Consider the following 14,998-nt stretch of genomic DNA (forward strand, 5'->3'; position numbering starts at 1 on the left):
GTGCAGTCTGCCCCGAATTGCTTTACATTTTTTTAACAGCAGCAAGCACAGGGATGGACTAGTAAACACTGATTTAATGTTGAGTTCCCAAAGCGCAGAACAGTAGCTCTGTGAAGTCTTACCAGTTAAGAAGAGGATTCATCCCCAAATCAGGATTAGGATGGAGATAAAAATAGTGTTCAGGTATGAACAGATGAGGACAAGAGGAATTTGAGAATCAGGAGGTGAGGGCGTTCAAGTCCAGCTGTGTCCTATGAAAGAAGAAGGAGCAGGGGTGGCATCAGGAAACTCTTCACAAGTGGCCAGATGGTCAGCACTGCCCTTTGTCACAAAGCAGGTATAGACATGGTGCCCACAAAGGAGAAAGCTAGATAAGGTGCAACACCTCTCCTAGTTGAGAAGGAATGGAGTTGTTGGAATTAGTTTATAAACAGGTTACTAGAAAAATGCCACTTGTTAACAGGTTTATTTCATCCAAGTATTTGTCAGATATTATTAATCATGAGGAAATATATTAATAATAAGGAAAGAGCAAATGGGAGTCTATAGATAAGACATTCTAGGGTATCCTAGTTGAACTGGTAAATTTTGAAATATGTATGCCCAATATTATTAAATTTATATTCACCTGATTTAAAACTGTTCTTGGATTCACTCTGTTAAAAATGTTCCTAAAATATTTTTCTTAAAGTGTCCCTAGTTTTATGATAAACATTTGATTTGCCCCAAATTATGTTTTGTCACTTTACAAACTCACTGAAATATGTTCTTTCTATTAATTTTACTTGACACAGTTTAAATTTTTGCTTTTGGGGAAAAAAATTAAAAATCTGATTAAAATGCTCAAAAAATTTTGAATATAAAATTATTACAAAACAACAGCTTAATGACTTCAACATTAATCATAAATGAATATTACATACACAAATTTAATTTTCTTAAAACACATGTGGATAAAATACTTTGAAATTATTTGAAGATATTTAACATAGTGAAAACACTCTATTGAGTGTTCACTCTATTGAGTCTTAAGACTCTAGAGATTCCCAAGTTACCAACTTGTGGCTAAATATTGAAGGCACTGTTGTGTAGTTCTTGAGTTATTTTCGGTGTACAAAAGAGATTTGCTCTAACGAAAAGGTTAGGACCAACCATTGTCAGTGAACTGATCATTCACCTGTCATGATTATGTCACTTGGCTTTCTTTGAAGGGGGACTGCACATAGACTGAAAGCAGAGGAATGGCAATGTCTTGTCAGAACACAACTTTTCTACTGGCTATTTTCAGAACTAATCTAAAAATAAATTTCCAAAACCTAAGCACAAGTTCAAAAATATGTGATCAGCTTCACGATTACTTCTGATGTGTTAAAATCTCGAACAGAAATGGTGTCCAGTCTTTCCTGAAAACAAGTCCACTTGAGCGAGGAAGAGGGAGAGAGATGGGCTGGCAGTGTTCTTTGTGGGAGTTTGGAGGGAGGCGCCCTGGTTGTGGTGTAGGCAGCCCCTTCTTGCCACCCCACGTGCATGTGCTATGAGCTCCTCCACGTGGGGGACTCAGCAGAGTGTGCTTGGTACATGGTGAACATTCAAAATGGTTAATTGTAGCAAGTAATAGAGATCAATAGTTATAACAATATAATACATAATAAATACAAAAAATAAAATATTAACAATATAAAAATAATAAAAGAATTAAGGATTACCAAAGTCAAACTTCACTAGAGGTGTCAGGTACAATTACAATCTACTGAAACAATAATAATGTAATAATAACAGCCTATATTTGTCGAGCTCTTATTGTGCATGTATTATTATTTTTATTATCTCTACTTACAGATAAGAAAAATGAAGCTTAGGGGAATGTAAGCAATATAGTCAAATTGGTACAGCTAGTGAATTTACAAACCCATGAAATCAAGCTTCAGAACCATGCTCGTAAGAATTGTGCTCTACGTATTCACTGATGTTGGGGCATTTTCACTTATCCAACTAATAGTTGTGTATTAAAAAAAATGCCCTCTGAGCCATTCCCCAGTTTTGGCTCTAAAAACTCCAGATATTAGGGAAGAGATGAAATCACTTCAGGAAATTTCAACTATTATTAAAAAAATAAAATTCTTTTTTTCCAAAAGCAAATGGTAGATTGCACATTTATAAATTATAAAAACACATTAAAAGAATAACTGATGGCTTTAAAAAGTTACATAATTAATGTTAATCAAGAAACATATTTTCTGTTAATTTGTGAAATTAAATCTCTGATTATACAACATATTCATTCTGTTGGATGTTTGTGTTCTATTCCAAAAAGTAGAGTTTGTGAAAGAATTAAAGGTGATGTCTCTCTTACAGCTTCAGCACAATTTGGTTTCAAATTGGACGTTGGTTAAAAATAAAGCTACTGTATTGAAATAGATGTTGAAAAATGTGTCACAATAATCAAGGCAGAGGACAAACTTCTCAGAGTTGGGACTATGTATATATTTTGTCAATAACCTGTCTTCAGCCAAGACTGCCTAAAATGCTACCTCTTCCTTTCAGAGTCATAAACAACCCAATGGAGACATCACTTTGAGTGCTTTGGTATTTTTGAATTTGAAGTTTTACTACTACCTGCAAAGGGACAAGAAGGTTCTGTAACAGAGTACTAGAAGTTCAATCAAATTTTACTCAACTGGATTGCTCTATTTGTTTTCTTTTAAAAGTTTTACAATAGTCAACGGATTCAAAGTATATGTATAATTTTCAATTAGAGTGTGAAAAAATAAAATGAACACTCATGAACCTCTAAGTTACAGTTTAAAATATTACCTATTGCTTTGACACGACCTGTTTCCCTTTGATCACGTTCCCTACTATCCATTCCCAGAGTTACTAAGATCTTGAATTTTGTGTTTATTATTATACCTGTTATTTAAAAATTGGATGTACCACTCATGCATATATTCATAATTAAAATATTGTTGAACTTTGCTTGTTGAGTTTTATAAAAACAGTGTCATATGTCTAGAGCTTGAATTTTTCACTCAAAGTTTTATTTCTAGAACTTGTTCATGAGCTTTCATATAGTTATGGGTAATTTATGTTCACTGCTGTAAATATTCCACTATGGGTATGTGACAATGTACTTATTAATTTGTATCAGTCATGGTTCTGATGGGAAAATGGAATCCACTCTCTACATAAGAGTTATAATGTGTAATTCAGGACTGACATGACTCTTGGAAGACAGGGGAAGGGACATTAAGAAGGCTGCCACCAGGCGACGTGAAGATCTGAGCCTCACGCCTGCAAGGGCCTGGGACTGGGCCTGTGGAGTGGTCTGTGGGGCTGCCGTATCAACAGAGTAGGACTCATTTGGAGGTCAGTAAGCAGCCATGTCTGACTACCGTGATTTGCCAGAAGTAATGGACTGCAGTTCATGTTCACCTTCTAAATCTCATGCAACCTTCTGTCACTGGCAGAATCCAGCACCAAAGGAAGCACATCATAAGGAGTCCTGTGCACGTGTCTGAGGTATGGACACGTGTTGGTGTGGTGTCCAGGTGAGGGCATACCACCACTGAATTGATGTTTTTCCCCAGTTATTTTTGTTCCTACAAGCCTGAGACTTTGAACATTCTTGTACACATGCTAAGATTTCTCTAGAGAATATACCTGAGAATGGGTATGTGAGGCATAGGTTAAATGCATTTACAGATTTACAGGATGATGCCAGCAGGGTTGTACTTACTCACAGTCCTACAAGCAGTGTATATTAGTCTCTGTGGCTCCACATACTGGTCAGTGTTTGGTTTCTGACTTCTTATTTCTACCACCATAGTGTGTGTAAAATGGGATCTCACTGTGGTCTTAATTTGATTTTTGTTTAACTGTTAATAAGGTTGAATATTCACTTTTTCTTTGGCCGTTATCTTCCTTCTTCATGATTATACCCATTATCTTTTGTTTGTCTTTTCCTTACAGTTTTATACTTGGGATTGTAAACTAATGATTTATTGTTAACATATAATGTAAATAGTCTCCAAATTTGTGACTTATATTTTTTACTTTTCTTATGGTATATTTTAATGAACAGATATTCTTAATTTAATCAAGATTTTATTTTACTCTTAGCATATTTTTACATCTTGTTTTAGCACTCTTAGACATTATTTCCTTATAATTTCTCCTATGAGGAAATTCTAAAATTTGCCTTTCAGACCTAAGTCTATAATCCATCTGTATTTAGTCTTTTGCTATGGTGTACAAAGCAATTTCACTGTTCTTATTATGGAGAGGCTGTTATGCTCTACATTAGACAGTTCCTTCTTTCCTTAGTATATTAATTTTCTACTGTTGCTGTAACAATTACCACAAACTTAGTGACTTAAACCACAACAGAGTTGTGTACAATCTCCCAAGAGTGAACCAGGAAGAATGCAATGGTAAATGAGATTGTTTCCTTAATTTCTCTTTCTGATATTTCATTGTTAGTGTATAGAAATGCAAAGATTTCTGTATATTAATTTTGTTATCCTTTAACTTTAAAGAATTCATTGATGAGCTCTAGTAGTTTTCTGTTGGCATCTTTAGGATTTTCTATGTATAATATCATGTCATCTGGAAACAGTGACAGTTTTACTTTTTCCTTTCCAATTTGGATTCTTTCTATTTCCTTTTCTTCTCTGGTTGCTGTAGCTGGGGCTTCAAAAACTAGGTTGAATAAAAGTGGTGAGAGTGGGCATCCTGATCTTAGAGGGAATGATTTCAGCTTTTCACCTTTAAATATGATGTTATTAGGTGTGGGTTTGTCATATATGGCCTTTATTATGTATGTGGCACCTTTGTTGAAAATCAGTTTGACCATCTAAGCATGGTCTTTCTGAACTTTATATTGTTCTGTTTACCTTACTTGCCAATAGATATGGCAATCCACACTCCAGTACAGCACTAAATAGCTGTGGTAAGAACAGGTATCTTTACTTTATTCTGGATTTAGGGGAAAAGCATTTAATCTTTACCATTAAATGTAGTTTATTTCTTACTCTGGGATCACAGGTTTAAAAAATAGAATAACTGATTTAGAAGACAGTTACCTAATTTTACTTTTCTCTGTTTCATGTGTCCAACAGACTTTTTAGTGTAATTTAAGCCTTTTGTATTTTTAAAATTAATGAGTGAGTGATTGCCTGAGCAATTTGGTGTGGTGCTGTTCCTTTTGTGGCTGGCAACATACTCTCATAACTGCTTTTAGTTTCCTTGTTTTTAACCATATTTTAGGATTATTAAATAAATTAGATAGGTCCCGCCACCTCCAGAATTTTCCATTTAGGAAAACGGTTTTGTACATATACTCTATCTAGCATTTTAAACTTTTCTGTATGTGTTCACATATTTTATTTGCTGATCCTTAGAACAACTCTTTAACATAGAGAAGGTAAGATTGAAGAACAGTTGAATCTCTATTTCCAATCATGAAATTTGGAATGGAATGTTATAGGCATAGACAATACTTATCAAACATAAATATTAAAGTTTACTTTAAAAATTAAAAATATTAACTTTTTCAATTTTGAATGTGCATAGACATGTTAAAATTGTTTTTTTTTTATTATTTCAATAATCTGACTGGAGAGAAAAAGCCTTTAAAATTTTTGTAAACCCTAGTGCTTCTCCCTAATTTCATTCTTGAGTAATTTATTTATCTATGTGATTATATGAGTAAATGATATGTTCAAAATATTGCTGACTTTGGCATTCCTTTGGAAAGAAGTGTCTTTTTAAAAGTGGATCTGATCTTAGAGGTCTGAGATGGTTTTCTGTGTGTGTGTGTATGTGTGTGTGTGTGTTTGGGTATCTGAATGGCATAACTCTCTTCTCCATGGTAAAGATTGAAAAACCCATAACCCATCAGTTATGCTTGGTGTAAATTATTACTTTTCTCTATTTAAAACAGACATTCTATTGATTTTGTTTCCTAGTTCAATTTTGTGGGGAAATTGCTTGGACCAAGAGGAAACTCCTTGAAGAGGCTACAGGAAGAAACAGGTGCTAAAATGTCTATCCTGGGCAAAGGATCAATGAGAGATAAAGCAAAGGTATGAACTTTGAATTTGATACTTAACACACACAGGGAGTTACCTGTAACAGGATGGTCACATTTACAAGCAAATATGAGCTGTCCTCCAATTATGTCCCATGAATTTTACCCTTTGGGACTACTCTGTTGCACTTTCTGTTGTCTCCTCTATTTTCATAAAAATCAATTACTGGTCTTTTTCTCCCAAAACATGTAATTCTGTATTTTTATTCTTTTCAGTCCTCTGTGTAGGTTGCTGTCAAATCTTTTCATTTTTTTCTGTGTCCTCCGTAGGATGTTTCTATATGTGTGTGCTCATTTTCTTTAATTCCCTGACCCGATCCCTGTTTTTTCTTCAGCTGTATCGCCTGATCCCATCCACTGTATCATTCCCTCATTTTATTTCTCTGATCTATTTCACTCAGATCCTCTTACCTGAAGCAATTTCAAATACTTATCTGCAAATCTAAGAGAATTTCACTTATGTTCTGAAATGCTTCAGTGATATTAAACAACTCACCTGATCCCCAAAGAAAAATAAGCTAAAAATTATTATCAACTTGTATATTTGAAGTGATTTATTTTGCATCTGAACTACATCATTTTCCCATTTTATAAAGTGATAGTGATTTTTGCTGTGTTAGTATTCTGTGTTAAAATAACTATTTATTGAGATTTATTCAAAAAGTATCTATGTCTGTATTTTCTTATATTCTTTAATTTTTGTTGTTGTTGTTGTTTTATGTTCTCCAGATATCTCAAAGTCTTACAACAGAAACTTCATTTTTCATGCTTTTATTCTCTCACACATTCTTTAAGATTTAGATTAGGCAGGGTTTTCTGAACTCCTGTAATAGGCTTACTTAACCATAAAACATATTTTATTGAAATTTTCTGTTTCTCTCATTAAACTGTTAGCTTCCATGGGCCAGAGAAATATCCTAGTCAGCTTTGCATACCCAAAGTCACTGTGTAGTCTCTCCATATTTTTTTAAAGCAAATAAGTGTATATTTTTCATTCCCATGTATTTGGACATTTTTTCCTGTTCATATTGGATTCTTTTTTTTCCTGTGAGCATGTTAGGTACCAGCATAAGTATTTGAAAATCTAGCAAGGAAAAAATTTTGTTCTATTAATTTTCCATTAGGTTTAATTTACTGATATTACCTGTTACAAAGTCCTGTTTCTATATTGATTACTTTTTGGGTGATCCATCATGTTTGTTTCTGCTTTGAGTATTTTCATTGCTCCTTTAAAACATGAAAGAAAATGAAAACATTTAATAGCAACAACATCAATAATAATGTATTCCACTATACAATATGCTTTTTAGAATGTAGATAAGACTTTAACTGCTAAGGACAACATGGCTGAAATAAAACCACAGACATGGGTGTGAAAAAAATTACCTTAGTAAACACTTGATTAAAATAAAAATAAATCCTAGGTAAAACTTTTATTGCTATGCTGCTATTTTGCTTCTCTGTCACGTGACCTGAACAGAAAGGAATATTTTATGTGATTTTATATTTCTAGCAAATAAGTAAAACTCATCTGATTCTGCAGTGGAAGTGTATATATGTGTCTGTGTGTATTTATAGAGTGACACGGGCATATATTCCTGCATTAATTACAGAAATATTTGTAATTATTTACAAATAATACATTATGTGTCACACTATGTGTCATTGCAGTTCTAGTTCACAGTAATAAATGTGAGAAAAAAAAATTTCCTCCTGGAGTTTGCATCCCAGTGGGAGAGACAGACAATAAATAAGTGAATAAATAAATTTTCTACTTTCAGGCATTGATAATTGTTATGGATTAAAATAAAACAGGAAGGGCAAAGAGGTTAATGATGGGAGTAGTAGTTTTGTATGATGATTAAGTAGAGTACTGGATTATGAGAAGGAGCCAACCCAAGAAAAATCAGAATGAGAGAGAATGCAAGTGTGATGACTCTGAAGGAGAACCTGTGTCTTTATAACTATCCTGGCAACTGTAGCCATATTTTTGTTTATAACCATACTTATTCCCATTTAGCTACCACCTAATTTCTTTGCTGACCTTCATAGCAAAATTCTTTGAGAATGTTATTTGCAATCAGTTGCTCTCATCCATCCTTTTTTAAATTTAAATTTTTAATTTATTAATAACTTTGATTGTTGCATGCATTTATTGGCTAATTGTATCACTTCTTTTTAAAATCTCCTAATCTTGCCTTTGTTCCCCCCTTGCAGTTTTATTGAGGTACAATTAACATACAGGACTGTATAAGTTTAAGGTGTACAGGATAATGATTTGACTTACATACATCATGAAATAATGATCACAATAAGTTAAGTGAGCATTCGTCATCCCATAGATATAAAGTAGGAGATAAAGAAAAATTATTTTTTCCTTGTGGTGAGAACTCTTAGGATTAATGCTCTTCACATTCCTATGTATCATACAGCAGTGTTATTAGCTACAGTCATCATGTTGAATATTTCATCCTGAGTACTTATTTGTCTTACAACTGGGAGTCTGTACATATGACCACCTTCCTACAGTTCCCCCTCCCCCAACCCCATGCCTCTGGTAACCACAAATCTGATCTCTTTTTCTAGGTGCTTGTTTTGTTTGTTTTTGAAGTATAATTGACCTGAAACACTGTTAGTTCCTGGGCCACAACATAGAAATTCCATATTTCTATACATTACAAAATGATCACAACAATAAGTTACCATCTGTCACCACACAAAGATATGACATAATTATTGACTATATTCCCCACACTGTACATTTCGTACCTGTGACTCATTTATTTTATAACTGGAAGTTTGTGCCTCTTAATCTCCTTCACTTATTTCTCTCCACTCTCCCCTCCCTGCTCTCTGGCAACTGCCTGTTTGTTCTCTGAATCTATGACTCTGTTTTTGTTTGTTATGTTTGTTCATTTGTTTTGATTTTTAGATTCCGTATGTAAGTGAAATCATATGGTATTTGTCTATCTCCATCTATTTCACTTAGCATAATATCCTCTAGGTCCATCCATGTTGTTACAAATGGCAAGATTTCATTTTTTTAATAGCTGAGTAATATTACACTATATATCTATATCTATATACCACATCTTATTCTATTCATCTATTGATGCACACTTAGGTTGCTTCCCATATCTTGGCTTTTGCTCAATAATGCTGCTATGAACATTAGAGTGCATGTATATTTTTGAATTAGTGTTTTTGTTTTCTTTGGAAAAATACCCAGGAGTGGATTCCTGCATCACATGATAGTTCTATTTTTAATGTTTTGAAGAAACACCATACTGTTTTCCACAGTGGCTGCACCAATTTACATTCCCACAAACAGGGCAGGTCCACTCTCATTCATTCTTCATTGTCTCCTCCTCAGTTCTTGTGACTGGATCCTCTTCTTCTTCCAGACCTCCAAGCCCAGGACTTGGTCTTCAGACTTCTTTCTTCTCTTCATGATCTCATTCCATCTGTGTACATCCAACTCCCAGTCTCTCCTGCAGGTTCTAGTTTCATGTGTTTAACTACACACTCAACATGTCTATGTGAATTTCTAATAGGCATTGAAATATAGTTGTCCAAACACACATGTACAAGTATGTAAATGTATGTATATATTTACACACACAGGTGTATATATATATATATATATGAATGAAATATATATGTATTATTTATCTACCTACATGTATGGCATTTATATACTTACCTATATATGAAGTACAATATAAACACATATACACAGAGAGAGAGATTGAAAGAATAAGAGAGATACATTTGCTGACTTTTAGGGCCCCAGTGAATACGCTATGAGCCATGGAGTCTCAAGATTTAAGGATACCTTCTCTTTTTGTCTTGTGTTTGTTCAAAAGCAAATCTCATAGAAATAGGAAATGAAAAACAGCATATATTCAATTGAGTGGTACTTGGTAGCTCAAGCCTACAAAAGTTAGTTTTGTTTATTTAAAGTTTATATCAGCAGGCGTTAAGGAGATCAACACAAAACTGCAAGCCTGTTTTTCACATTCTATTGAATGAAAAAATAAATAAATGCCTGAAGCATCACTAGGTGCCCCTTCTGTGCCCACCAGCAAAGCTTGAACCCGCAGCCTGCTCCTCAGGCCCAACATCAGGCACCTGCCTTTGTAGACAAATGTGTTTGTTTAATAGCCTTGTTTGCAGTGACTAGCTTGCCTCAAATTTCTAGGAAATAATGCAGATTGTTTTTCTGTATTGGTTATGCTGTTAAGGTGCTACAAAATGTATATCTTAAACTTGAGCTTTTCTTTAAGATAAAAGGAGATATTTGGATAGTTATCTAAGTCAGGACAAAATAACTATGCAAGAATATTTCTTCCATCTCTGCTGCATGTTCAACTACAGGTAAAATATCAGGCTTCATAGAAGATAATATTAGACATGACTCAAGCCCTCACAGAATTTTTAATTAAATTAAATATCCTGATCGAACATTTCCTTAAAAAAAAAACTTAAGAAATTATAAATCTTTGAATTAGTAGGTGGAAAGTATGATATGGAAAACAGTTCTTGTGGTCTAGTGTAGTACTAATATTCTAACAAGTTTAATGTTTTTATTTTGTTTTTGACTCTGGCAGAGAAACACTCATTTTAGTTTTGTTCACCTAGCCAATAACTCTATAAGCAGAGGAAGGAAACAAAAAACAAAACAAAACAAAATGCAGTAATATCCAGTAGCAAAACCCTACCTTATATTTCATTCCCATACTGGTCAGATCCCAGAATATGTCAACTCACACTATAAATTTAAAAAAATATATTAAAAAATCCAGAAATTCTTGAATAGAAGCTAACTTTTCAGTTGTGATGATAAAAGGTATTCTCAGAGAAATCTAGAAAGTAAAAATATACAGTGTGTTTGCAATATTTCAAAATACCTCAGGAAATTAACTGGCAGTTCAGAAATTTCTTTGAAGTCTGAGTCCTCCAAGCAGCATATGGCCTGTTCTCAGTAACCACGGAGCTGCCGGCCTCACCAGCAGTTGCTTCTGTGAAATCTTGAGGGGAACCGTGGTGCTTTGGATAGAGTGCTGCTATTTTTAGTGATACTGATGGCAGAGATTAGTGAGGGAGAACAGAAGAGGCAGTGGTTCTAAATGCTTATCTTTGAAAAGAGTGAGAAACAAGCATGTTATCACCAAGAAAAACGGTTAGGAGAGGTTAGGGAAAATCAGAGCCTGAACACATGCAGGTAAGTGAGGAAACAGGAGGAAAGCAAATTTCTTGCATAGGTATTCAGTGTCCTTAAGTGGAAATCACAAATAACTAGGTTGCTAATAAATTTCATTGTAATGAAAGATATTTTGGCATTTTTATTAATAAGCTATGTTGAAATTATGGGGTGTGGTCTTAAAACATGTGGTCTTAAAACATGTTTAAAGTGAAGTGCTGTTTGGTAGAGTTTTATTTGAAAATGTGTGATCATTCTGAAGGCAAGCCTTTCTCTCTTTGATGTGCTAATACCATAAGCAGTTTCTATTTTATACTCTGTCTTCTGTATTTGGTGATGGCTACTTTAGTAAATCCTTTTGGATTTCATGGCAAGATTGATTTTCATCAACAATAAAATCAACTAAAACCTTCAAAGTGGTACTGCTTGCCTCGTGGGCAATGTGAGTGCGAACCCTGGGCCCAGTGTCCTTCCCCTGTTTGGCTTCAGGGCTGAGCCTCACATCAAACCTCAAATCCCACAGTACAGGGGTGACACCATGCTCACTGCTTGTCAGCCAAGCTGAGACTGTAAACTCCTCTTTCAACTTGGTAATATCCCGAACAACAAAGCAGTTTGTAATCCCACAAAATCAAGAGTCTGGACACTCTGATTTTAATTTTAGCTCTGCCCCTAATAAACTGCACAGTAAATCAACAACATTTCTTTCTCAGTCTCCTTTGTGCAGAAAAGAATGCTTTGCCTATCTTGGCTTCCTAACAGAGATAGAGGAATATGCATACTTTGCTTAAATATCACTTGAGTGTGTGAAGGACAAGGAATGTATCATAAGTTATAGATAGGTGAGATTTTATTTTTTATTTATTCTCTGCATTCTTCTGTTTCTCTGATCTGAATTCTGAGAAGGTGGAGAACCAGACTAAAAGCCTCCCCTGAACAGTAGCATATGTGAGAAGGAACATTGCATTACAAATACCTATTTTGTGAGGACGCAATGAAACTTGTGTTTCAATGGTAACCAATACAAGGTTATTTCAACCTATTTTGGATTCCAAGTGACCAAACAATTAAAATAGTTAGATTTGAGTTGAAGAGTGAACTGTATCATGATGTTAATGAGAAATATTATTTTCATATTAACATCTTCAACTCTTTATATATAAATAGTCTGTCATTCACTGTACTGTGCTTTGACCTTGGAATGAAAAAAAAAAGTCATAAATTTGTCCAGGTTCAATTGTTCATAAGCTGGTATTGACTGAAAAAAGATTGCACCACCTAAAAGTTGAGAATTATGTTTTATTCAGTGGACAAACTGAGGACCTAAGCCCGGGAGTCAGCCTTTCAGACATCTCTGAGGGACCATTCTGAAGAGGTAAGGGAGGAGCCAGGCTATATGGGAGTTTTTGCAACAAAAAACAGGTAGTTGGAACATCAAAAGATTACTGTTAACTAAAGTAAAACCAGACCTCTCAAGTTAATGAATTTATCAGTCGCCTATGTATGGAAAGATACAAAAGTGTGGGCTCAATGAAATTATTCCTTTGATATGCACCTTAACTATCTAGGGACAATATTCTGTTTTTTCCATCCTGAGTCCCCTCAGGATGCATAGTCGGGGGCGGCTGCAGTGGCTGATGGCTTGATGGCCACACATCCTTTGTTTACTGATATGACAGGTGACATTCTTTGTCCACCCTGGAATGACAAAGCCTGATGTGGTGATGTTTTATGTATAGTGAATCAAAGTTATATATTATTTTGAATTGTGAATTTCATCTAGGCTAACTTTATTCACAACTAGACCAATTTATAGATTTATTTTATAATTTTTGTAGTTAAGACCTGCTATTTGAAAACTTTCAAGGACCTAATGTCTCAGCCATAAACCAAGGATTATACATTTTTAATGTTACTAGTGCAGTCATTTTCCCTCCATTGTCACTTGTCACTTGTTATTGGGACAACACTTGCTTCCCATGAGGAGTGAAATGAGGGAATCACAGAATCAAAATTTCTCACACCATGCTGCAGGATTTTAAAAAATGTATTAAGCTATTAAAAAATAGAAGACAGAGAAATGTCTAGACATTTCACATTTTATAATCCAGAATTATAATATGTATCTTCTCTACTACTGAGGAAGGCCTATCTTTTTGTCTTGAGCTGTACTCTCCACCTCAAAATATTACAACCAAAATTCAAATGAGATTTACTCCATATAGAAAGGGAATATTTAAAATTCCACATTCTGTGGCTGTTCTAAAGATGGCTGCAAAATCTTTGACACTGTTTTTAGAGAGAGATGCATAGGGTCTAATTCTCTTCCCCTTGAGTCTGGGTGTTTTAGTGACCTGCTTGTAACTGCAGAGGAGGGGTTGTATCCGGATTTCTGAGCGGAAGGGGATTCAGTGCTCCCCCCGCCTCATTTGCAAGAACACCCCCTCTTGGAGCTCTAAGCTGCCTGGTGAGGATGCTGACAATCCTGAGTCTGCCTTGCAGGTGCCAGTGGGAAGTCCCAGAGGAGCTCAGCCTTTGCCTCATCGTGGTCCAGGCCCTGGAGGTGCACATAAGGCGCCCAACAGATGACGGCAGCGGTCACTGCGCCCCGAGTCCTCCTGTCTGCAGCCCCAGAATCTGGAAGCAGATACAAGTTATCCCCGTTGTGCTCTGTCTAAATCCCTCACCCACAGAATCCATGCACAAAAATAAAATGGTTAGTTATGCAACACTAGATAACTGCAACACATTTGTACTACTTTATATATAAAATTAAATGATTTTCAACTTTGTTAACCATTTTCCAAATACTAGATTTGTTCTCTTGTTGTGTTTCTACTGTCCTCTCATGGCAATTATTACAGACTTTGATAATTTCTGAGTTTTTGCGTGGGTTTGTTTGTTTGGTTTTTCACCTGAGTTTTTGTGTAGATTTGTTTGTTTGGTTTTTCACCTGTTTTTTTTTTTCTTTTTCTTTGTTTTGTTTGCTTTTACTTGCAATTTATTTTGAATTTGTTCAAGCATATTAGTGTTTTATTTCAAAGTTGCCAGTAAAGGAAAAGGCTTCCAAGAAAGCCAATTTAGTGATTTCTTCTTGGTAGGGGCATTTTATGAGGGACCAGACACAAAAACAGAATGTTCTAGTTAAAAAGTATTAGGCTAGTCATAAAGCTGGTTTAAGGTCTTTGCATTTTTGAATATCTGGTTTAATAAAACCAGATAAAGTTAATTAGTTAGGTAATTCTAATTTCTCTGTAAGCCTTCTTAATTTTATTACAACCTGACAAAGCTAGTGCTCTGGCATTTTATCATTGATGCTAGATGGTTCTCAGAAGGGGAAGTAAATTGCACCCTACTGAAAGTATTGCCCCAGACCAAGATTGGGACAGTTTTCTTTCTTAGTCCCTCTTTTTGACCAAGTTGAATCATTGAAGATTTGTCTTAGCCAAGAAAAGGACCATTCACATTTTTGTGCTGAGAACCTTAACCGAGTTTGTTGCTTTCTCATTCATTTCCTATATTTTTATAAATGGTAGAATTTAGACATGGGATCAAGTTATGAAAATGGATGCATCATTATGCATCATTAGATTATCTGCAATATCTGTACCCTTTGACATTATTTATTTTTTACTAATTTCCTATATTAGATAAGAATTTCTCAGCAGAATCCTAGGGTGATTCTGTGTACTGGTATACATTTATAT

At 34.8% G+C, this 14,998-nt stretch overlaps 1 protein-coding gene across 2 annotated transcripts in view; it reads left to right on the forward strand.

Moving 5' to 3' along the window:
* Nucleotides 1–14,998, forward strand: part of KHDRBS2 (KH RNA binding domain containing, signal transduction associated 2) — a 657,141-nt gene that overhangs the window by 212,954 nt on the left and 429,189 nt on the right. For both annotated transcript variants that reach the window (XM_060109735.1, XM_060109736.1), the window contains exon 3: nt 5,967–6,083. In XM_060109735.1, coding sequence (XP_059965718.1) covers nt 5,967–6,083 — 117 coding nt within the window. The remainder of the gene's footprint in view (nt 1–5,966; nt 6,084–14,998) is intronic.

This window comes from Mesoplodon densirostris, chromosome 10 (genome assembly GCF_025265405.1).
Source record: "Mesoplodon densirostris isolate mMesDen1 chromosome 10, mMesDen1 primary haplotype, whole genome shotgun sequence".
Lineage (NCBI taxonomy): Eukaryota > Metazoa > Chordata > Mammalia > Artiodactyla > Ziphiidae > Mesoplodon > Mesoplodon densirostris.